Here is a 25,619-nt window from a genome sequence, read left to right as displayed (position 1 = left end):
AAAACAGATATGAATTGGACAAATAAATGGGATTTGAGTCACTTCAAAGTGCCAATGTGAGAACAGCTTTAGGGGACAGAGTATCAGGGGGACAGAGTATCAGGGGGACAGCTTATCAGGGGGACAGCTTATCAGGGGGACAGAGTATCAGTGGGACAGAGTATCAGGGGGACAGAGTATCAGGGGGACAGAGTATCAGGGGGACAGAGTATCAGGGGGACAGAGTATCAGGGGGCAGCTTATCAGGGGGACAGCTTATCAGGGGGACAGAGTATCAGGGGTACAGAGTATCAGGGGGACAGAGTATCGGGGGACAGAGTATTGGGGGACAGAGTATCAGGGGGACAGAGTATCAGGGGGACAGAGTATTGGGGGGTATCAGGGGGACAGCTTATCAGGGGGACAGCTTATCAGGGGGACAGCTTATCAGGGGGACAGCTTATCAGGGGAACAGAGTATCAGGGGGACAGAGTATCGGGGGACAGGGTATTGGGGGACAGAGTATCAGGGGGACAGAGTATCAGGGGAACAGAGTATCAGGGGGACAGAGTATTGGGGGACAGAGTATCAGGGGGACAGAGTATCAGGGGAACAGAGTATCAGGGGAACAGAGTATCAGGGGGACAGAGTATTGGGGGACAGAGTATCAGGGGGACAGAGTATCAGGGGAACAGAGTATCAGGGGAACAGAGTATCAGGGGGACAGAGTATTGGGGGACAGCTTATCAGGGGGACAGCTTATCAGGGGGACAGCTTATCAGGGGAACAGAGTATCAGGGGGACAGAGTATTGGGGGACAGAGTATCAGGGGGACAGAGTATCAGGGGGACAGAGTATCACGGGGACAGAGTATCAGGTGAACAGAGTATCAGGGGGACAGAGTATCAGGGGGCAGAGTATCAGGGGGACAGAGTATCAGGGGGACAGAGTATCAGGGGGACAGAGTATCAGGGGGCAGCTTATCAGGGGGACAGCTTATCAGGGGGACAGAGTATCAGGGGTACAGAGTATCAGGGGGACAGAGTATCGGGGGACAGAATATTGGGGGACAGAGTATCAGGGGGACAGAGTATCAGGGGGACAGAGTATTGGGGGACAGAGTATCAGGGGGACAGCTTATCAGGGGGACAGCTTATCAGGGGGGCAGCTTATCAGGGGGACAGCTTATCAGGGGGACAGAGTATCAGGGGTACAGAGTATCAGGGGGACAGAGTATCGGGGGACAGAATATTGGGGGACAGAGTATCAGGGGGACAGCTTATCAGGGGGACAGCTTATCAGGGGGACAGCTTATCAGGGGGACAGGGGGACTTATCAGGGGAACAGAGTATCAGGGGGACAGAGTATCAGGGGGACAGGGGGACAGAGTATCAGGGGGACAGAGTATCAGGGGGACAGAGTATCAGGGGGACAGAGTATCAGGGGGACAGAGTATCAGGGGGACAGAATATCAGGGGGACAGAGTATTGGGGGACAGAGTATCAGAGGGACAGAGTATCAGGGGGACAGAGTATCAGGGGGACAGAGTATCAGGGGGACAGAGTATTGGGGGACAGAGTAACAGGGGGACAGAGTATCAGGGGGACAGAGTATCAGGGGGACAGAGTATCTGGGGGACAGAGTATCAGGGGGACAGAGTATCAGGGGGACAGAGTATCAGGGGGACAGAGTATCAGGGGGACAGGGTATCAGGGGGACAGGGTATCAGGGGGACAGGGGGGGACAGAGTATAGGGGGACAGAGTATCAGGGGGACAGAGTATCAGGGGGACAGAGTATCAGGGGGACAGAGTATCAGGGGGACAGAGTATCAGGGGGACAGAGTATCAGGGGGACAGAGTATTGGGGGACAGAGTATCAGGGGGACAGAGTATCAGGGGGACAGCTTATCAGGGGAACAGAGTATCAGGCCAAGACTTCCATCATGATGATGCTTGTAATAGTAGTAGTAGCAAACATGCTGACTGCTAGACTACGCAACACTGTCCCCTTCCTCCCTTCCTGAGAGGTCTGAGTCATGACATTGACACAGAGACACACACACACCCTGACATCATATTATGCCCAAGTTTGTGTCTGCTGTTTCCCTGCCATCCCTCAACATTCTCTACCCCTCCTCCCTCATCTCATCCTAGAGAGGATGAACACAGAGCCATTGTTTGAGGTGGTTATAGATGCAGTATGCCTACATAGAGGATGCCAGCCATATCTCTACCCACCCCCCATGCCCACCATGCCCAGGGCATCTATGGCAGCACGCAGGCACCAAGCCAGCTGGTAATTACAACCACATTACAATAACACTGGCCTAACGGTAATGACAGGATCAAGCTGTGCCAACATATTATTCATCCCCATTACTCACTTTACCTCCCTGACTGTGCTTCAGTCGCTGTGGTTCGTCCCAAATGGCATCCTGTTCCCTATTTAGAATACTACGTTTCACCAGGGACCAGGTCAAACAAAGTACACTGAATAGGAAAAAAATAGTGCCCTCTGTGTCCCGGGGCCGGCTGTAGCTGCTTTGCCTTTATTCACACAGGCAGGTTAGGAAACCACTAGAAACTAGTTGGAGCGCTAGGTTGGCACACTTCCTGTAAGAGCTAGGGAGGTACCGTGCCAACCACAAGGGCATCAACAGCAGGTGCCCACTTGGGATCTGCTGCACTTGTTTCCTCCTTGGAGATTCATGCCGTTTTGTGCCACCTCCTCCCACTTGACTGGTGCAGATTCCTGAGTGTCTGTCCTGTCCATCTGTTTGTCCTCTGTCCCCAGGTGTCTGTCCTGTGTAAACAGTGCCTTCCGCTGTCACTGGTGCAAGTACCGTAACCTGTGTACCCATGACCCCTCCAGCTGCTCCTTCCTGGAGGGACGCGTCAACGCCTCCGAGGTACGTACCATACACACACCACAGGAGGTTGGTGGCACCTTAATTGGGGAGGACGGACACGTGGTAATGGCTGGAGCGGGATACGTGGAATGGGAATCTATCTATCTATCTATCTATCTATCTATCTATCTATCTATCTATCTGTCTGTCTGTGTCTGTCTGTCTGTCTGTCTGTCTGTCTGTCTGTCTGTCTGTCTGTCTGTCAGGGTGTAAAGTAACACACTGATCTGTCTGTCTGAGAGTGAGAACAGACTACTGCTGCAGAGGACAGGACGACAGTGGCCTCTCTCTTCACACTTCCCTTTTGACACACTCCAAAGAGACCGACTGTGGCAGCACTGACTGATACACACACACACACATACACACCCACACACAGCTGTAGCTATTATTGGCCTCCCCCAGTTTTATGATCCTGCAGATGTTTCCTCCCGCTGTCTGTTGTCATCAGTGACAAAGCACTGGCTGCCATTTTAGAAGATTGACCCTCCGAGGTGATCCTATTATGTGAGAAAGGCTTTGGAGTGGAAGAAGTGGAGCAGCCAACAATCTCCAGCACCAGCCTCTATGGCCAGTTTGACCCTGCTACCTCCCTCCCCTCTCCCTCCATCACTCCTTCTCATGTCAAGGGCTTTTGTTCTTTCATCCAAGGAAATATACAGTGTTAGTCAGCTAGCTTCTATGTGTGTGTGTCTGCTGTGTGTGTTTGTTGTTTGTGTGTATCCACTGTGATTGTTGTGTCTGTTAGCTTATTTGACCTTTAACCTTCCCCACCCCCCTCACAAGGACTGTCCTCAGCTGGTGCGGTCTGAGGAGATTCTGATCCCAGCTGGGGAGGTGAAGCCCATAACCCTGAAGGCCCGGAACCTTCCCCAGCCCCAGTCTGGCCAGCGGGGGTACGAGTGTGTCCTCCACATCCAGGGGGTCAGCCACCGTGTCACCGCCCTGCGCTTCAACAGCTCCTCTGTACAGTGTCAGAACAGCTCGGTGGGTACACAGTGCAGGGTTAGGGTTAGTAACACACAGTAACACACTGCAGGGTTAGGGTTAATAACACACAGTAACACACAGTAACACACTGCAGGGTTAGGGTAAGTAACACAGTGCAGGGCTAGGGTTAGTAACACACAGTAACACACTGCAGTAACACACTGCAGGGTTGCAGGGTAGGGTTAGTAAACACAGTGCAGTAACACACAGGCAGGTTTAAGGGTTAGTAACACACAGTAACACATTGCAGGATTAAGGGTTAGTAACACACAGTAACACACTGCAGGGTTAGGGTTAGTAACACACAGTAACACACTGCAGGTTTAAGGGTTAGTAACACACAGTAACACATTGTAGGATTAAGGGTTAGTAACACACAGTAACACACTGCAGGGTTAGGGTTAGTAACACACAGTAACACACTGCAGGGTAACACACTAGGGGGTTAGTAACACACAGTAACACACTTGGGTTAGGTTAGTTAACACACTGAAGGGTTAGTAACACACAGTAACACACTGCAGGGTTAAGGGTTAGTAACACACAGTAACACACTGGAGGGTTAGGTGTTAGTAACACACAGTAACAGGGTTAGGTAACACACAGTAACACACTGCAGGGTTAGGGTTAGTAACACACAGTAACACACTGCAGGGTTAGTAACACACATTAACACAGTGCAGGGTTAGGGTTAGTAACACACAGTAACACACTTCAGGGTTAGGAACAACAGTAACACACTGCATGGTTAGTGTTAGTAACACACAGTAACACACAGTAACACACAGTAGCACACTGAAGGGTTAGGGTTAGTAACACACAGTAACACACTGCAGGGTTAAGGGTTAGTAACACACAGTAACACTCTGCAGGGTTAAGGGTTAGTAACACACAGTAACACACAACAGGGTTAGGGTTAGTAACACACTGCAGGGTTAGGGTTAGTAACACACAGTAACACACTGCAGGGTTAGTAACACACAGTAAACACAGTAACACACTGCAGGGTTAGGGTTAGTAACACACAGTAACACACTGCAGGGTTAGGGTTAGTAACACACAGTAACACATAACACAGTGCAGGTTAGGGTTAGTAACACACAGTAACACACTGCAGGGTTAGGGTTAGTAACACACAGTAACACACTGAAGGGTTAGGGTTAGTAACACACAGTAACACACTGCAGGGTTAAGGGTTAGTAACACACAGTAGCACAGTGGAGGGTTAGGTGTTAGTAACACACAGTAACACACAGTAACACACTGCAGGGTTAGGGTTAGTAACACACAGTAACACACTGCAGGGTTAGTAACACACATTAACACAGTGAAGGGTTAGGGTTAGTAACACACAGTAACACACTTCAGGGTTAGGGTTAGTAACAACAGTAACACACTGCATGGTTAGCATTAGTAACACACAGTAACACACAGTAACACAGTAGCACACTGAAGGGTTAGGGTTAGTAACACACAGTAACACACTGCAGGGTTAAGGGTTAGTAACACACAGTAACACTCTGCAGGGTTAAGGGTTAGTAACACACAGTAACACACAATAACACAGTGCAGGGTTAGGGTTAGTAACACACAGTAACACACAGTAAGACATTGCAGGGTTAGGGTTAGTAACACACAGTAACACACTGCAGGGTTAGGGTTGGTAACACACAGTAACACACAGTAACACACTGCAGGGTTAGGGTTTGTAACACAGTAACACACTGCAGGGTTAAGGGTTAGTAACACACAGTAACACACAGTAACACAGTGCAGGGTTAGGGTTAGTAACACACAGTAACACACTGTAACACATTGCAGGGTTAGGGTTAGTAACACACAGTAACACACTGCAGGGTTAGGGTTAGTAACACACAGTAACACACTGCAGGGTTAGTAACACACAGTAACACACAGTAACACGTTGCAGGGTTAGGGTTAGTAACACACAGTAACACACTGCAGGGTTAGGGTTAGTAACACACATTAACACATTGCACGGTTAGGGTTAGTAACACAGTGCAGGGTTAGGGTTAGTAACACACAGTAACACAGTAACACACTGCAGGGTTAGGGTTAGTAACACACAGTAACACACTGCATGGTTAGGGTTAGTAACACACAACAACACACTGCATGGTTAGGGTTAGTAACACATAGTAACACACTGCAAGGTTAGGGTTAGTAACACACAGTAACACACAGTAACACATTGCAGGGTTAGGGTTAGTAACACACAGTTACACACTGCAGGGTTAGGGTTAGTAACACACAGTAACACACTGCAGGGTTAGTAACACACAGTAGCACACAGTAACACACTGCAGGGTTAGGGTAAGTAACACACAGTAACACACTGCAGGGTTAGGGTTAGTAACACACAGTAACACACTGCAGGGTTAGGTTTAGTAACACACAGTAACACACAGTAACACACTGCAGGGTTAGGGTTAGTAACACACAGTAGCACACAGTAACACACTGCAGGGTTAGGGTTAGTAAATCACAGTAGCACAGTGCAGGGTTAGGGTTAGTAACACACACTAACACACTGCAGGGTTAAGGGTTAGTAACACACAGTAACACACAGTAACACAGTGCAGGGTTAGGGTTAGTAACACACAGTACCACACTGCAGGGTTAGGGTTAGTAACACACAGCATCACACTGCAGGGTTAGTTACACACAGTAACACACAGTAACACACTGCAGTGTTAGGGTAAGTAACACACAGTAACACACTGCAGGGTTAGGGTTAGTAACACACAGTAACACACTGCAGGGTTAGGTTTAGTAACACACAGTAACACACTGCAGGGTTAGGGTTAGTAACACACAGTAACACACTGCAGGGTTAGTAACACACATTAACACAGTGCAGGGTTAGGGTTAGTAACACACAGTAACACACTGCAGGGTTAGGGTTAGTAACACACAGTAACACACTGCAGGGTTAGGTTAGTAACACACAGTAAACACTAACACACTGCAGTAGCACACTGCAGGGTTACGGTTAGTAACACACAGTAACACACTGCAGGGTTAAGGGTTAGTAACACACAGTAACACTCTGCAGGGTTACGGTTAGTAACACACAGTAACACTCTGCAGGGTTAAGGGTTAGTAACACACAGTAACACACTGCATGGTTACGGTTAGTAACACAGTGCAGGGTTAGGGTTAGTAACACACAGTAACACACTGCAGGGTTACGGTTAGTAACACACAGTAACACACTGCAGGGTTAGGGTTTGTAACACAGTAACACACTGCAGGGTTAAGGGTTAGTAACACACAGTAACAATAACACAGTGCAGGGTTAGGGTTAGTAACACACAGTAACACAATGCAGGGTCACAGTTAGTAACACACAGTAACACACTGCAGGGTTAGGGTTAGTAACACACAGTAACACACTGCATGGTTAGTAACACACAGTAACACATTGCAGGGTTAGGGTTAGTAACACACAGTAACACACTGCAGGGGTAGGGTTAGTAACTCACATTAACACATTGCAGGGTTGGGGTTAGTAACACAGTGCAGGGTTAGGGTTAGTAACACACAGTAACACAGTAACACACTGCAGGGTTAGGGTTAGTAACACACAGTAACACACTGCATGGTTAGGGTTAGTAACACACAACAACACACTGCATGGTTAGGGTTAGTAACACACAGTAACACACTGCATGGTTAGGGTTAGTAACACACAGTAACACACAGTAACACATTGCAGGGTTAGGGTTAGTAACACACAGTTACACACTGCAGGGTTAGGGTTAGTAACACACAGTAACACACTGCAGGGTTAGTAACACACAGTAGCACACAGTAACACACTGCAGGGTTAAGGGTTAGTAACACACAGTAACACACAATAACACAGTGCAGGGTTAGGGTTAGTAACACACAGTAACACACTGCATTGGGTTAGGGTTAGTAACACACAGTAACACACTGCAGGGTTAGGGTTAGTAACACAGTAACACACTGCAGGGTTAGTAACACACAGTAACACACAGTAACACGTTGCAGGGTTAGGGTTAGTAACACACAGTAACACACTGCAGGGTTAGGGTTGGTAACACACATTAACACATTGCAGGGTTAGGGTTAGTAACACAGTGCAGGGTTAGGGTTAGTAACACACAGTAACACAGTAACACACTGCAGAGTTAGGGTTAGTAACACACAGTAACACACTGCATGGTTAGGGTTAGTAACACACAACAACACACTGCATGGTTAGGGTTAGTAACACACAGTAACACACTGCATGGTTAGGGTTAGTAACACACTGTAACACATTGCAGGGTTAGGGTTAGTAACACACAGTTACACACTGCAGGGTTAGGGTTAGTAACACACATTAACACACTGCAGGGTTAGTAACACACAGTAACACACAGTAACACGTTGCAGGTTCAGGGTTAGTAACACACAGTAACACACTGCAGGGTTAGGGTTAGTAACACACATTAACACATTGCACGGTTAGGGTTAGTAACACAGTGCAGGGTTAGGGTTAGTAACACACAGTTACACAGTAACACACTGCAGGGTTAGGGTTAGTAACACACAGTAACACACTGCAGGGTTAGGTTTAGTAACACACAGTAACACACAGTAACACACTGCAGGGTTAGGGTTAGTAACACACAGTAGCACACAGTAACACACTGCAGAGTTAGGGTTAGTAAATCACAGTAGCACAGTGCAGGGTTAGGGTTAGTAACACACACTAACACACTGCAGGGTTAAGGGTTAGTAACACACAGTAACACACAGTAACACAGTGCAGGGTTAGGGTTAGTAACACACAGTTACACACTGCAGGGTTAGGGTTAGTAACACACAGTAACACACTGCAGGGTTAGTAACACACAGTAGCACACAGTAACACACTGCAGTGTTAGGGTAAGTAACACACAGTAACACCCTGCAGGGTTAGGGTTAGTAACACACAGTAACACACTGCAGGGTTAGGTTTAGTAACACACAGTAACACACTGCAGGGTTAGGGTTAGTAACACACAGTAACACACTGCAGGGTTAGTAACACACATTAACACAGTGCAGGGTTAGGGTTAGTAACACACAGTAACACACTTCAGGGTTAGGGTTAGTAACAACAGTAACACACTGCAGGGTTAGCGTTAGTAACACACAGTAACACACAGTAGCACACAGTAGCACACAGTAGCACACTGAAGGGTTAGGGTTAGTAACACACAGTAACACACTGCAGGGTTAAGGGTTAGTAACACACAGTAACACTCTGCAGGGTTAAGGGTTAGTAACACACAGTAACACACCGTGCAGGGTTAGGGTTAGTAACACACAGTAACACACAGTAACACACTGCAGGGTTAGGCTTAGTAACACACAGTAACACACTGCAGGGTTAGGGGGTTAGTAACACACAGTAACACACTGCAGGGTTAGGGTTAGTAACACAGTATCACACTGCAGGGTTAGGGTTAGTAACACACAGTAACACACAATAACACAGTGCAGGGTTAGGGTTAGTAACACACAGTAACACACTGTAACACATTGCAGGGTTAGGGTTAGTAACACACAGTAACACACTGCAGGGTTAGGGTTAGTAACACAGTAACACACTGCAGGGTTAGTAGTAACACACAGTAACACGTTGCAGGGTTAGGGTAACACACAGTAACACACTGCAGGGTTAGGGTTAGTAACACACAGTAACACACTGCAGGGTTAGGGTTAGTAACACAGTGCAGGGTTAGGGTTAGTAACACACAGTAACACACTGCAGGGTTAGGGTTAGTAACACACAGTAACACACTGCAGGGTTAGGGTTAGTAACACACAGTAACACACTGCAGGGTTAGGGTTAGTAACACACAGTAACACACTGCAGGGTTAGGGTTAGTAACACACAGTAACACACAGTAACACATTGCAGGGTTAGGGTTAGTAACACACAGTTACACACTGCAGGGTTAGGGTTAGTAACACACAGTAACACACTGCAGGGTTAGTAACACACAGTAGCACACAGTAACACACTGCAGGGTTAAGGGTTAGTAACACACAGTAACACACAATAACACAGTGCAGGGTTAGGGTTAGTAACACACAGTAACACACTGTAACACATTGCAGGGTTAGGGTTAGTAACACACAGTAACACTCTGCAGGGTTAGGGTTAGTAACACACAGTAAGACACTGCAGGGTTAACAGTAACACACAGTAACACAGTGCAGGGTTAGGGTTAGTAACACACAGTAACACTCTGCAGGGTTACGGTTAGTAACACACAGTAACACACTGCAGGGTTAAGGGTTAGTAACACAGTGCAGGGTTAGGGTTAGTAACACACAGTAACACTCTGCAGGGTTAGGGTTAGTAACACACAGTAACACACTGCAGGGTTAGGGTTAGTAACACACAGTAACACACTGCAGGGTTAGGGTTAGTAACACACAGTTACACACTGCAGGGTTAGGGTTAGTAACACACAGTAACACACTGCAGGGTTAGGGTAACACACAGTAACACACAGTAACACACTGCAGGGTTAGGGTTAGTAACACACAGTAACACACAGTAACACACTGCAGGGTTAGGGTTAGTAAATCACAGTAACACAGTGCAGGGTTAGGGTTCGTAACACACAGTAACACACTGCAGGGTTAAGGGTTAGTAACACACAGTAACACACAGTAACACAGTGCAGGGTTAGGGTTAGTAACACACAGTAACACACTGCAGGGTTAGGGTTAGTAACACACAGTAACACACTGCAGGGTTAGGGTTAGTAACACACAGTAACACAGTAACACACTGCAGGGTTAGGGTTAGTAACACACAGTAACACTCTGCAGGGTTACGGTTAGTAACACACAGTAACACAGTGCAGGGTTAGGGTTAGTAACACACAGTAACACTCTGCAGGGTTACGGTTAGTAACACACAGTAACACACTGCAGGGTTAGGGTTAGTAACACACAGTAACACACTGCAGGGTTAGGGTTAGTAACACAGTAACACAGTGCAGGGTTAGGGTTAGTAACACAGTAACACAGTGCAGGGTTAGGGTTAGTAACACAGTAACACAGTGCAGGGTTAGGGTTAGTAACACAGTAACACAGTGCAGGGTTAGGGTTAGTAACCACAGTAACACACGACAGGGCCTGGAGACATGCTTTATACATGATGGACACTCAGAGTAACACACTAGCTAGCAAAGGCTCACATTTACACACAGGTACTGCAGAACACACTCTTACAGCACATTCTGTATGTTTACAAAATGTATACAACATCTCTCTCTTATTCACCACAGCCAGATGTATATCTACATGTATCCTTGTGAAATTATGTCCACTATAACTCCTAAATAACCCTCACACATCCACTACATCACCAGAACACCCTGGTTAACTCCTAAATAACCCTCAGACATCCACTATATCACCAGAACACCATAGTTAACTCCTAAATAACCCTCACACATCCACTATATCACCAGAACACCATAGTTAACTCCAATATAACCCTCACACATCCACTACATCACCACAACACCCTGGTTAACTCATAAATAACCCTCAGACATCCACTATATCACCAGAAAACCATAGTTAACTCCAATATAACCCCCACACATCCACAATATCACCACAGCACCCTGGTTAACTCCTAAATCCACTATATGTACCACACAGTATCTATTCCCATTTTGCACTCTCAATGTCAATGAATGTCAGACTCTTAGTGAGAGTGTTAACAGTGTCTGTGGTGTGAGGCCTCTAGCCATGTCAACTGTACCCAGCAGCAGTAGCCTGTCAGTGGATAGGCTGGGTGAGAGAGGGGCCCTGGCCTGGGTAGTTACACAGGACTGTTAATGCAGTGAAGCTCTGCTCTGCCCTCCAGCCAGGCTCACACTGATTCCAGTCCTGTTCCCAGAGGGGACACACACACACACACACACAGCCACAGCCACGAAGGAGATAAGGGCAAGAGAGGCAGCTGAGGACATCACCTAGGAGGACAGAGAGACAGAAGGGGGAATCTAGGAGGACAGAGAGAAGGAAGGGGGAATCTAGGAGGACAGAGAGAAGGAAGGGGGAATCTATGAGGACAGAGAGAATGAAGGGGGAATCTAGGAGGACAGAGAGAAGGAAGGGGGAATCTAGGAGGACAGAGAAAAGGAAGGGGGAATCTAGGCTGACAGAGAGAAGGAAGGGGGATCTAGGAGGACAGAGAGAAGGAAGGGGGAATCTAAGAGGACAGAGAGAAGGAAGGGGGAATCTAGGAGGACAGAGAGAAGGAAGGTGGAATCTAAGAGGACAGAGAGAAGGAAGGGGGAATCTAGGAGGACAGAGAGAAGGAAGGGGGAATATTGGAGGACAGAGAGAAGGAAGGGGGAATCTTGGAGGACAGAGAGAAGGAAGGGGGAATCTAGGAGGACAGAGAGAAGGAAGGGGGAATCTAAGAGGACAGAGAGAAGGAAGGGGGAATCTAGGAGGACAGAGAGAAGGAAGGGGGAATCTAGGAGGACAGAGAGAAGGAAGGGGGAATCTAGGAGGACAGAGAAAAGGAAGGGGGAATCTAGGCTGACAGAGAGAAGGAAGGGGGATCTAGGAGGACAGAGAGAAGGAAGGGGGAATCTAAGAGGACAGAGAGAAGGAAGGGGGAATCTAGGAGGACAGAGAGAAGGAAGGTGGAATCTAAGAGGACAGAGAGAAGGAAGGGGGAATCTAGGAGGACAGAGAGAAGGAAGGGGGAATCTTGGAGGACAGAGAGAAGGAAGGGGGAATCTTGGAGGACAGAGAGAAGGAAGGGGGAATCTAGGAGGACAGAGAGAAGGAAGGGGGAATCTAGGAGGACAGAGAGAAGGAAGGGGGAATCTAGGAGGACAGAGAGAAGGAAGGGGGAATCTAGGAGGACAGAGAGAAGGAAGGGGGAATCTAGGAGGACAGAGAGAAGGAAGGGAGAATCTAGGAGGACAGAGAGAAGGAAGGGGGAATCTAGGAGGACAGAGAGAAGGAAGGGGGATCTAGGATGGCAGAGAGAAGGAAGGGGGAATCTAGGAGGACAGAGAGAAGGAAGGGGGATCTAGGATGGCAGAGAGAAGGAAGGGGGAATCTAGGAGGACAGAGAGAAGGAAGGGGGAATCTAGGAGGACTTAAAGACATGCTCTGGGGCTTTGGCGACTAAGAAATTATTTTGTAAACTTCCCGCGTTGGGCTGGATGTGTCAATGTGTACTTCTTACATATATCATCTATGAGCACAATTATTCTCTTCCCTCAATTAATCATGAAATCTCTAGTTCGAAAGCAACTGTTTTCTTGAAGCTGTGCCCTGCCATTTTCCCTACTTTTCCCCCCACATGGGCCAGCCCCCTAGCAATTTGAGTTTTATACTTTGAGATTTAGCCCCTCGCCTTTGAGTGACAGGTAGCAAGAGTCCTGTCCAGCGTTATCCAATGAGGTTGCAGGGCCGGCCCAACGGCTCAGTGGACAGCAGAGAAGGAGAGAGCAATAGCGTAGTACACATATCTGCACATATGTGAGGTAGTACGCCATTTTCAGAGACGACTTTTGGCTTGTGAGTGCTACTATCACAATTTCTGACTAAAACATATAGAAAAGTACCGGATAATCTCTTTAACTCTCCTCTCCCTCTTGTCCTATTTAAAATTAGGTGGTGATGCAAGGTTGTAGCAACATTAGGGGAACATTCAACATGCAGCACCAGGGTCAGGGATTTGTGGTGGGTATTTAAGTTTCTCATGCTGAAATTCTCTATTTTGCATTTTTTTCTCCCTCCTGCTCTCTTTTGCTCCCTCTCTCTACTTTTTCCTTCTCTCCCCCCTCTCTCTGCCTCCCCTCCCTCTTTCCCCTCCTCTTTCCCCCTACCTCACCTCTCTCTCTCTCTCTCTCTCTCTCTCTCTCTCTCTCTCTCTCTCTCTCTCTCTCTCTCTCTCATAGTATCTCTATGAAGGGATGAAGATCAGTGAGTTGCCAGTGGATTTTTCAGTGGTCTGGAACGGCAACTTCATTATAGACAACCCAGATAATATCCAAGGTAAGACATTGACATTGCTTGTTTTACTATCCCTGTGGGGACCAAACAATCCATTCCCATTCAGAATCCTATTTTCCCTAACCCTAACCCTAGCCTTAACCTTAACCCTTACCTTAACCCTAACCCTAACCTTAACCTTAACCCTTACCTTAACCCTAACCCTAGCCTTAACCTTAACCCTTACCTTAAACCTAACCCTAACCTTAACCCTAACCCTAACCCTAGCCTTAACCTTAACCCTAACCCTAACCTTAACCCTAACCCTAACCCTAGCCTTAACCTAACCCTAACCCTAACCCTAACCTTAACCCTAACCCTAACCCTAACCTTAACCCTAACCCTAACCCTAGCCTTAACCTTAACCCTTACCCTAACCCTAACCTTAACCCTAACCCTAACCCTAACCCTAACCCTAGCCTTAACCTTAACCCTTACCTTAACCCTAGCCTTAACCTTAACCCTTACCCTAACCCTTAACCTAACCCTAGCCTTAACCTTAACCCTAACCCTAACCCTTACCTTAACCCTAGCCTTTACCCTAACCCTAACCCTAACCCTAGCCTTAACCTTAACCCTAACCCTTACCTTAACCCTAGCCTTAACCTTAACCTTAACCCTAACCCTAGCCTTAACCTTAACCTAACCCCTAACCCTAACCCTAACCCTAACCTTAACCTTAACCCTAACCCTAACCCTAACCTTAACCTTAACCCTAACCCTAACCCTAGCCTTAACCTTAACCCTAACCCTAACCCTAACCTTAACCCTAACCCTAACCCTAACCTTAACCTTAACCTTAACCCTAACCCTAACCCTAGCCTTAACCTTAACCCTTACCCTAACCCTAATCCCTAACCCTAACCCTAACCCTAACCCTAGCCTTAACCTTAACCCTAACCCTAACCCTAACCCTAGCCTTAACCCTAACCCTAACCCTAGCCTTAACCCTAACCTTAACCTTAACCCTAACCCTAGCCTTAACCTTAACCCTAACCCTAACCCTAGCCTTAACCTTAACCTTAACCTTAACCCTAACCCTAACCCTAGCCTTAACCTTAACCTTAACCCTAACCCTAACCCTAACCCTAGCCTTAACCTTAACCCTTACCCTAACCCTAACCCTAGCCTTAACCTTAACCCTTAACCCTAACCCTAACCCTAACCCTAGCCTTAACCTTAACCCTTAACCTTAACCCTAAACCTAACCCTAACCCCTAACCTAGCCTTAACCTTAACCCTTAACCTTAACCTAACCTACTACCTTAACCCTACACCTAACCTTAACCCTTACCTTAAACCTAACCCTTAACCTAACCCTTAACCTAACCCCTAACCCTAACCCTAGCCTTAACCTTAACCCTTACCCTAACCCTAACCCTAGCCTTAACCTTAACCCTAACCCTAGCCTTAACCTTAACCCTAACCCTAACCCTAGCCTTAACCTTAACCCTAACCCTAACCCTAACCCTAGCCTTAACCTTAACCCTTAACCCTAACCCTAACCCTAGCCTTAACCTTAACCCTTACCTAACCCTAAACCTAACCCTTAACCTAACCCCTAACCCTAGCCTTAACCCTTAACCCTTAACCTTAAACCTAACCCTAACCCTAGCCTTAACCTTAACCCTAACCCTAACCCTAACCCTAGCCTTAACCTTAACCTTAACCCTAACCTTAACCCTAACCTAACCCTAACCCTAACCCTAACCCTAGCCTTAAGCTTAACCCTAACCCTAACCCTAGCCTTAACCTTAACCCTTACCTTAAACCTAACCCTTAACCTAACCCCTAACCCTAACCCTAGCCTTAACCTTAACCCTTACCTTAAACCTAACCCTTAACCTAACCCCTAACCCTAACCCTAGCCTTAACCTTAACCCTTACCTTAAAGCTAAACCTAACTACAAACCCTACACCTAACCTTAACCCTTACCTTAAACCTAACCTTAACCTAACCCCTAACCCTAACCCTAGCCTTAACCTTAACCCTTACCTTAAAGCTAAACCTAACTACAAACCCTAACCTAACCTTAACCCTTACCTTAACCCTACCCTTAACCTTAACCCTAACCCTAACCCTAACCCTAGCCTTAACCTTAACCCTTACCTTAAAGCTAAACCTAACTACAAACCCTACACCTAACCTTAACCCTTACCTTAAACCTAACCCTTAACCTAACCCCTAACCCTAACCCTAGCCTTAACCTTAACCCTTACCTTAAAGCTAAACCTAACTACAAACCCTAAACCTAACCTTAACCCTTACCTTAAACCTAACCCTTAACCTAACTACAAACCCTAAACCTAACCTTAACCCTTACCTTAAAGCTAAACCTAACTACAAACCCTACACCTAACCTTAACCCTTACCTTAAACCTAACCCTTAACCTAACCCCTAACCCTAACCCTAGCCTTAACCTTAACCCTTACCTTAAAGCTAAACCTAACTACAAACCCTAAACCTAACCTTAACCCTTACCTTAAACCTAAACCCCTAAACCCCTTAACCTAACCCCTAACCCTAACCCTAATTCTAACCTGAACCCTGATTGTAACCCTAATCATAAAATAGCCTTTTTCCTGGTGGGGACCAGTGAAATGTCCTCACTTTCCTTGTTTTACTATCCTTGTGAGGTCTTTTGGTCCCCACAAGGATAGCAAAACCAACCAAACACACACACACACACATACACACACATTTGTTGACACCAACACATAAAACAGATGCTCCTTGTCAAATAACGTCTTGTCTCAGCTGGATACACAGCATAATACCTGTTTTTACCCAAACAGCAGGTATGAAGAGCACAGTTGTATCATTCTTAAAGAATGTAATGCTTAACCAACTAAATCCCCCAGGAATACAGTCCAGTACTACATTACACTACAGTTTGTTTGTCAGATAATGTTGACAAATGTGTTATATCGTCAGTATAATGTTACGTTCAAATCAAATGCTGTTTACTGTTCCCAACACTGTAGTGTTAACCCTGAGTCCTCCTGAATCCCACAGTGCACCTGTATAAGTGTGTGGCCCAGAGGGACAGCTGTGGCATGTGTCTGAAGGCCCAGAGGAAGTTCCAGTGTGGCTGGTGTAGTGGAGAGGGCCGCTGTACCCTGCGCCACCACTGCCCACCCCTCAACCCCTATACCACCCGCTGGCTCGACCTGTCCAGCAAGAAAGTCCAGTGTACCAACCCACGCATCACGGAGGTCAGTGATATCTCATACACACTCAAACCGTTCCCCATAACCATAGGGGTAACAGGCATATATCGCCGTTCATCATATGGTTGTCTGTAGTCGACGGAATGAACCGTGGGACAACTGCCTGTCGTCCATTGTAGATGCAGTCTCCTCCTCATCCAGCCTGGTGTCACATTTTTAGCTTTAAGCTAAAATATTATGTACTGCCTGTCTGACAGCACAGGCCATGTGTTTACTGTTCAATTTACAATGTCTCTGTCCGCACTTCTCCGTCAGCTGAGATCAACAACTACAGACTGCATGATCAGACAGGTCTAGTCCTTGACAGTGACAGGTCCTACAGTATTTGCATTGGGAGGCCTGCATGGTATTGGTGCTACTGTTTCCATTGGTCTAGAACGGACTGAACTGTGTGTGAATGAGATCTGCTGGTAGGAGAGGAGCCCATCTGACATCACAGGTTCTCTCTTCCTCACTGCTTTGTTTATATTTCTCTGTCTCTCTCTCCTCTCTCTCTATTTCTCTCTCACACTTTATTTTTCTCTTCTATTTCTCTCTCTGTCACATCTCTGCCCCCTCTCTCTCTTTCTCTCTCTCTCTCTTTCTCTCTCAATCTCTCTCTCTCTCTCTCTCTCGCTCTCTCTCTCTCCATTTTTCCCTTGTTCTCTGTTCTGCTCACTTTCTCTCTCTCTCACTCTATTTTCCCCTTGTTCTCTCTTCTGCTCTCTCTCTCTCTCTCTATTTTCCCCTTGTTCTCTCTTCTGCTCTATCTCTCTCTCTCTCTCTCTATTTTTCCCTTGTTCTCTCTTCTGCTCTCTATCTCTCTCTCTCTCTCTCTCGCTCTCTGTCTCATCTCTGCCCCCCATCTTCTTCTCTCACTATGACACACAATCAATATGCAGGGAGACAGCATCTGGTGTTTATTTTCACTGAAGAGCAAAAAGGGAGTTTGTGTGTGTGTGTCTCTGGAGAGAGGCCACAGGCCACAGCTCAGCTCACCTGACACACACACACACAAACACACCCAGGGGCCTGCCTCAGTGTCTCTCTGTGTAGTGGGCCTGTCTGTCTGTGCCACATGAGCCACTTTATAAAGTTGTATGTATGCTTGTGTTAACCAGAATTCCAATTATTATTATTTATTTATTTTGTTGATGTTATCCTTTTTTCTCCCCAATTTCGTGGTATCCAATTGTTTTAAGTAGCTACTATCTTGTCTCATCGCTACAACGAAGGTTGAAAGCCATGTGTCCTCCGATACACAACCCAACCAAGCCGCACTGCTTGTTAACACAGCGCGCATCCAACCCGGAAGCCAGCCGCACCAATGTGTCGGAGGAAACACCGGCTACCTTGGTTAGCGCGCACTGCGCCCGGCCCGCCACAGGAGTCGCTGGTGCGCGATGAGACAAGGATTCCCCTCCCGGCCAAACCCTGCAAGGCTATCGAAGTGGCAAACTATGCAGACAGTAAAGTGCATTAGAGTAAGAGAAGAGGTGGCTCTCTCACAGAGTCGCCATGGCTCCAACCTTACAACAATGCCCATCCCTGGGAACATTTCCCATAATCAAGAAGTGCCTGTTTGTTTGTTTCCCCCTAGTAGCAGCCCTTTGTGTACTGAGGCATCATTTCCGTGTGCCTCGTGTGGTGGGTATGTGGTGGGTATGGTTGACCCAGTCACCGGAGAGTCAGACCCAGAGGCTGAGGGCTGCCCGGACATTGTATTTAATTAGGTTTGGTAACGCACCAGTGCTCTGTGTTTAACAGCGGGACCCCAACACCTACCTACACATTGATTCATTAGGCTATCCTCTCCCTCACTGTGTATTCAGAACTAACCTCAGCCAGTATAAATTGAAAGGCTTACCTAATTGATTTGTTATGCTGTACGCTGAATAAATCAGGCTAACCTTTATTTAACTAGGCATGTTAGTTAAGAACAAATTCTTATTTACAATGGCAGCCTACCCCGGCCAACGCTGAGCCAATTGTGCGCCACCCTATGGGGCTCCCAATCATAGCCGGAAGTGATACAGCCTGGAATTGAACCAGGGACTGTAGTGACACCTCTTGTAGTGTTGCACTGAAATGCAGTGTCTTAGATCCCTGCAGCACTTGGGAGCCCGAGTAAGGCTGGGAATTGCCAGGGGCCTCACCATACAATATTATCACAATACTTCTGTGCCGATATGATATGTATTGCGATTCAATACTGCCATTTTATTGTGATTAGATGTTCCATACATATTGCTCACTATATGTCTGCTGTTCTGAACATATTGCTCACTATATGTCTGCTGTTCTGAACATATTGCTCACTATATGTCTGCTGTTCTGAACATATTGCTCACTATATGTCTGCTGTTCTGAACATATTGCTCACTATATGGCTGCTGTTCTGAACATATTGCTCACTATATGTCTGCTGTTCTGAACATATTGCTCACTATATGTCTGATGTTCTGAACATATTGCTCACTATATGTCTGATGTTCTGAACATATTGCTCACTATATGTCTGCTGTTCTGAACATATTGCTCACTATATGTCTGCTGTTCTGAACATATTGCTCACTATATGTCTGCTGTTCTGAACATATTGCTCACTATATGTCTGCTGTTCTGAACATATTGCTCACTATATGTCTGCTGTTCTGAACATATTGCTCACTATATGTCTGCTGTTCTGAACATATTGCTCACTATATGGCTGCTGTTCTGAACAAATTGCTCACTATATGTCTGCTGTTCTGAACATATTGCTCACTATATGTCTGCTGTTCTGAACATATTGCTCACTATATGTCTGCTGTTCTGAACATATTGCTCACTATATGTCTGCTGTTCTGAACATATTGCTCACTATATGTCTGCTGTTCTGAACATATTGCTCACTATATGTCTGCTGTTCTGAACATATTGCTCACTATATGTCTGCTGCAGAGAGACACGTCATGGATCTAAAAGTGCTGAAAACATGTTGGCTTTAAAAAGAAGAGGAAGAACAAGCTATAAGATAACAATGACCTGAGTTTTGGCGCAAGTAGAGCTGACTAGCGTTGACTAATGCTACCTACATGAACAAAATCACTTTTATTTTAATGAATTGATACATGGAGCCAAAGTATCAATATAATATTGTCAAATGAATATTGTGATATGTAAGCATGGATCCCCTCCCCCATCACGAGGTGTGATGAGGATCTAGTTCTCTTGTTCTGATTTCTTCTTTTCTTTTTTCTTTCAATCTCTTTTTCTGTCCGTCTCTCCTTCTCTCTCGTATTCTCTCCCTCAATCTCTTACATGTTCTCCCTCTCATTCTCTCTTTCCCCTCTCTCTTTCTTTGTCTGTCTCTCTCCACTGCCTTTCTCCTCTGTCTCTCATCCTTTTTCTTCCCCTGTCTCCCTGTCTCCTTGTGTCACAACCTGACCATAGTTTATTTTGTATGTTTCTATGTTTTGGTTGGTCAGGGTGTGATCTGAGTGGGCATTCTATGTTGGATGTCTTGTTTGTCTATTTCTATGTCTGGCCTGATATGGTTCTCAATCAGAGGCAGGTGTTAGTCATTGTCTCTGATTGTCATTCTGTCATTCTGGGCAATTTGTGACAGCAAAGTGTGTGTGTGCAAGACAGCGTGTGTGTGTGTGTGTGGACGTCTAACAAGCAGTAACCCTATGGAGACATATTTCAGCATAGTTCAGCTCCCATTGTTTATTAGTGTAGTGAGTAGGTTATGTTAGGATAGCTGAAAGCTTGTCTCCATTCCTCAGTCTGATTGGAAGGATAGAGAGAAAGCAGCTAAGTAAGAGAGATGACAACAGAGAAGAAGCAGCTAAACATAGAGAGAGAATGAATGAAGTGAGAAAGAGAGGGAGAAAAAGAGAAAGTGAAATGAGAAGAGTGAAACTGCAGCTAAACAGAAAGAGAGAGAGAAAGAGGAGGGTAGTACTGAGAGTTTGAGAGAGGCAGAGTGCGGTGGGTGGAAGAGATGTAAAGGAAAGAGGATGAGAAAAGGCAGGAGAGGAAGAGGAGTAGGGGAAAGAGGAGGAGAGAAGGGAGGAGAGAAAGAGGAGTAGGGGAAAGAGGAGGAGAGAAGGGAGGAGAGGAAGAGAAGTAGGGGAAAGAGGAGAGAAGGGAGGAGAGGAAGAGGAGTAGGGGAAAGAGGAGGAGAGAAGGGAGGAGAGGAAGAGAAGTAGGGGAAAGAGGAGAGAAGGGAGGAGAGGAAGAGGAGTAGGGGAAAGAGGAGGAGAGGAAGAGGAGTAGGGGAAAGAGAAGGAGAGAAGGGAGGAGAGGAAGAGGGGTAGGAGAAAGAGGAGGAGAGAAGGGAGGAGAGGAAGAGGAGTAGGGGAAAGAGGAGGAGAGGAAGAGGAGTAGGGGAAAGAGGAGGAGAGAAAGAGGAGTAGGGGAAAGAGGAGGAGAGAAGGGAGGAGAGGAAGAGAAGTAGGGGAAATAGGAGAGAAGGGAGGAGAGGAAGAGGAGTAGGGGAAAGAGGAGGAGAGAAGGGAGGAGAGGAAGAGGAGTAGGGGAAAGAGGAGGAGAGAAGGGAGGAGAGGAAGAGGAGTAGGGGAAAGAGGAGGAGAGAAGGGAGGAGAGGAAGAGAAGTAGGGGAAAGAGGTGGAGAGAAGGGAGGAGAAGAAGAGGAGTAGGGGAAAGAGGAGGAGAGGAAGAGGAGTAGGGGAAAGAGGAGGAGAGGAAGAGGAGTAGGGGAAAGAGGAGGAGAGAAGGGAGGAGAGGAAGAGGAGGAGAGGAAGAGGAGTAGGGGAAAGAGGAGAGAAGGGAGGAGAGGAAGAGAAGTAGGGGAAAGAGGAGGAGAGGAAGAGGAGTAGGGGAAGAGGAAGAGAGGAAGATGAGTAGGGGAAAGAGGAGGAGAGGAAGAAGAGTAGGGGAAAAAGGAGGAGAGAAGGGAGGAGAGGAAGAGAAGATGTGCAGAGCCACTGTGGGGTGTCAGACTGAGTGAGCCATGTTATGCAACACAGCTGCCACTGGAATCCCACTACCACATTGATTTGTACTGTTCACTGGAGTAGGACACACACACACACACATATTCATGCTCATGCTCATACACACACACACACACACACACACACACACACACACACACACACACACACACACACACACACACACACACACACACACACACACACACACACACACACACACACACACACACACAAATACACACACACACACAAATACACACACACACACACACACACACACACACACACACACACACACACACACACACACACACACACACACACACACACACACACACACACACACACACAGTACAGCTCCAGAGGCAAGGAACAGCACTTGTTGAGCTTATGTTATTTTTCCCTCCTCTACTCTGCATTCATTTGTTCTCTTTCTTCTCTCTCTCTTCCACCAACCCCCTTCCTTTCCCAATAATGAGAATTTCTTCAAAAAGACTAGACTCCTTCCCTCACGGGCTGAATGTATGTCTTTTTTTTATTGTGTGCAACAAAGTCCCAATCATGATTTGATTTGTATACATACATGGTTATTAGTCTACCAGAAGACTCTTGTTTTGAATAATTTATATTTCTATTAGGTGCCCTGCCTGAACGCCCCCCCCCCTACCCAGCACCACGGCACATGCATTAATATTGAACAGATATAAGCCTCTCTAACACCACAGGGAACAGCATCACATGAAGCTGGGGATTAAAGGTCTTGAAAGGCATCATGGGAAGGAACTTGCCTTTCGTGAACTAACACTTGAAATCCCTCCTTTCACACAGCCTTAGTCTTAGCTGCCCAGTTGAGAAACAAGAGGAGAAGCTATAAAGAACATTACTCCCTCCCTCTCATCATTCCTGTTAAAGAACATTACTCCCTCTCATCATTCCTGTTAAAGAACATTACTCCCTCCCTCTCATCATTCCTGTTAAAGAACATTACTCCCTCCCTCTCATGATTCCTGTTAAAGAACATTACTCCCTCCCTCTCATCATTCCTGTTAAAGAACATTACTCCCTCTCATCATTCCTGTTAAAGAACATTACTCCGTCCCTCTCATCATTCCTGTTAAAGAACATTACTCCCTCTCATCATTCCTGTTAAAGAACATTACTCCGTCCCTCTCATCATTCCTGTTAAAGAACATTACTCCCTCTCATCATTCCTGTTAAAGAACATTACTCCCTCCCTCTCATCATTCCTGTTAAAGAACATTACTCCCTCCCTCTGATCATTCCTGTTAAAGAACATTACTCCCTCCCTCTCATCATTCCTGTTAAAGAACATTACTCTCTCCCTCATTCCGAACATTACTCCCTCTCATCATTCCTGTTAAAGAACATTACTCCCTCCCTCTCATCATTCCTGTTAAAGAACATTACTCTCTCCCTCTCGTCATTCCTGTTAAAGAACATTACTCCCTCTCATCATTCCTGTTAAAGAACATTACTCCTCCCCTCTCGTCATTCCTGTTAAATAACATTACTCTCTCCCTCTCGTCATTCCTGTTAAATAACATTACTCTCTCCCTCTCGTCATTCTTGTTAAAGAACATTACTCCCTCTCATCATTCCTGTTAAAGAACATTACTCCCTCTCATCATTCCTGTTAAAGAACATTACTCTCTCCCTCTCGTCATTCCTGTTAAAGAACATTACTCTCTCCCTCTCGTCATTCCTGTTAAAGAACATTACTCCCTCTCATCATTCCTGTTAAAGAACATTACTCCGTCCCTCTCATCATTCCTGTTAAAGAACATTACTCCCTCTCATCATTCCTGTTAAAGAACATTACTCCCTCCCTCTCATCATTCCTGTTAAAGAACATTACTCCCTCCCTCTCATCATTCCTGTTAAAGAACATTACTCCCTCCCTCTCATCATTCCTGTTAAAGAACATTACTCCCTCCCTCTCGTCATTCCTGTTAAAGAACATTACTCTCTCCCTCTCATCATTCCTGTTAAAGAACATTACTCTCTCCCTCTCGTCATTCCTGTTAAAGAACATTACTCCCTCTCATCATTCCTGTTAAAGAACATTACTCCCTCCCTCTCGTCATTCCTGTTAAATAACATTACTCTCTCCCTCTCGTCATTCCTGTTAAATAACATTACTCTCTCCCTCTCGTCATTCCTGTTAAAGAACATTACTCTCTCCCTCTCGTCATTCCTGTTAAAGAACATTACTCTCTCCCTCTCGTCATTCTTGTTAAAGAACATTACTCCCTCTCATCATTCCTGTTAAAGAACATTACTCCCTCCCTCTCATCATTCCTGTTAAAGAACATTACTCTCTCCCTCTCGTCATTCCTGTTAAAGAACATTACTCTCTCCCTCTCGTCATTCTTGTTAAAGAACATTACTCCCTCTCATCATTCCTGTTAAAGAACATTACTCCCTCCCTCTGATCATTCCTGTTAAAGAACATTACTCCCTCCCTCTCATCATTCCTGTTAAAGAACATTACTCTCTCCCTCTCGTCATTCCTGTTAAAGAACATTACTCCCTCCCTCTCATCATTCCTGTTAAAGAACATTACTCTCTCCCTCTCGTCATTCCTGTTAAAGAACATTACTCCCTCTCATCATTCCTGTTAAAGAACATTACTCCCTCCCTCTCGTCATTCCTGTTAAATAACATTACTCTCTCCCTCTCGTCATTCCTGTTAAGTAACATTACTCTCTCCCTCTTGTCATTCTTGTTAAAGAACATTACTCCCTCTCATCATTCCTGTTAAAGAACATTACTCCCTCTCATCATTCCTGTTAAAGAACATTACTCTCTCCCTCTCGTCATTCCTGTTAAAGAACATTACTCTCTCCCTCTCGTCATTCCTGTTAAAGAACATTACTCCCTCTCATCATTCCTGTTAAAGAACATTACTCCGTCCCTCTCATCATTCCTGTTAAAGAACATTACTCCCTCCCTCTCATCATTCCTGTTAAAGAACATTACTCCCTCCCTCTCATCATTCCTGTTAAAGAACATTACTCCCTCCCTCTCATCATTCCTGTTAAAGAACATTACTCCCTCCCTCTCATCATTCCTGTTAAAGAACATTACTCTCTCCCTCTCGTCATTCCTGTTAAAGAACATTACTCTCTCCCTCTCGTCATTCCTGTTAAAGAACATTACTCCCTCTCATCATTCCTGTTAAAGAACATTACATTACTCCTCCCTCTCGTCATTCCTGTTAAATAACATTACTCTCTCCCTCTCGTCATTCCTGTTAAATAACATTACTCTCTCCCTCTCATCATTCCTGTTAAAGAACATTACTCTCTCCCTCTCGTCATTCCTGTTAAAGAACATTACTCTCTCCCTCTCTGTCATTCTTGTTAAAGAACATTACTCCGTCCCTCTCATCATTCCTGTTAAAGAACATTACTCCCTCCCTCTCATCATTCCTGTTAAAGAACATTACTCTCTCCCTCTCGTCATTCCTGTTAAAGAACATTACTCTCTCC

At 46.0% G+C, this 25,619-nt stretch overlaps 1 protein-coding gene across 1 annotated transcript in view; it reads left to right on the top strand.

Moving 5' to 3' along the window:
- LOC135504148 (plexin-A2-like) overlaps positions 1 to 25,619 on the top strand; it is a 467,742-nt gene that overhangs the window by 317,765 nt on the left and 124,358 nt on the right. The window contains exons 9-12 of the mRNA XM_064922474.1: positions 2,775 to 2,889; positions 3,676 to 3,876; positions 13,857 to 13,953; positions 16,968 to 17,167. Coding sequence (XP_064778546.1) covers positions 2,775 to 2,889; positions 3,676 to 3,876; positions 13,857 to 13,953; positions 16,968 to 17,167 — 613 coding nt within the window. The remainder of the gene's footprint in view (positions 1 to 2,774; positions 2,890 to 3,675; positions 3,877 to 13,856; positions 13,954 to 16,967; positions 17,168 to 25,619) is intronic.

The sequence above is a fragment of the Oncorhynchus masou genome, chromosome 18, assembly GCF_036934945.1.
Source record: "Oncorhynchus masou masou isolate Uvic2021 chromosome 18, UVic_Omas_1.1, whole genome shotgun sequence".
Classification (NCBI taxonomy): Eukaryota; Metazoa; Chordata; class Actinopteri; order Salmoniformes; family Salmonidae; genus Oncorhynchus; species Oncorhynchus masou.
This window is presented reverse-complemented; position numbering and strand designations above follow the sequence as displayed.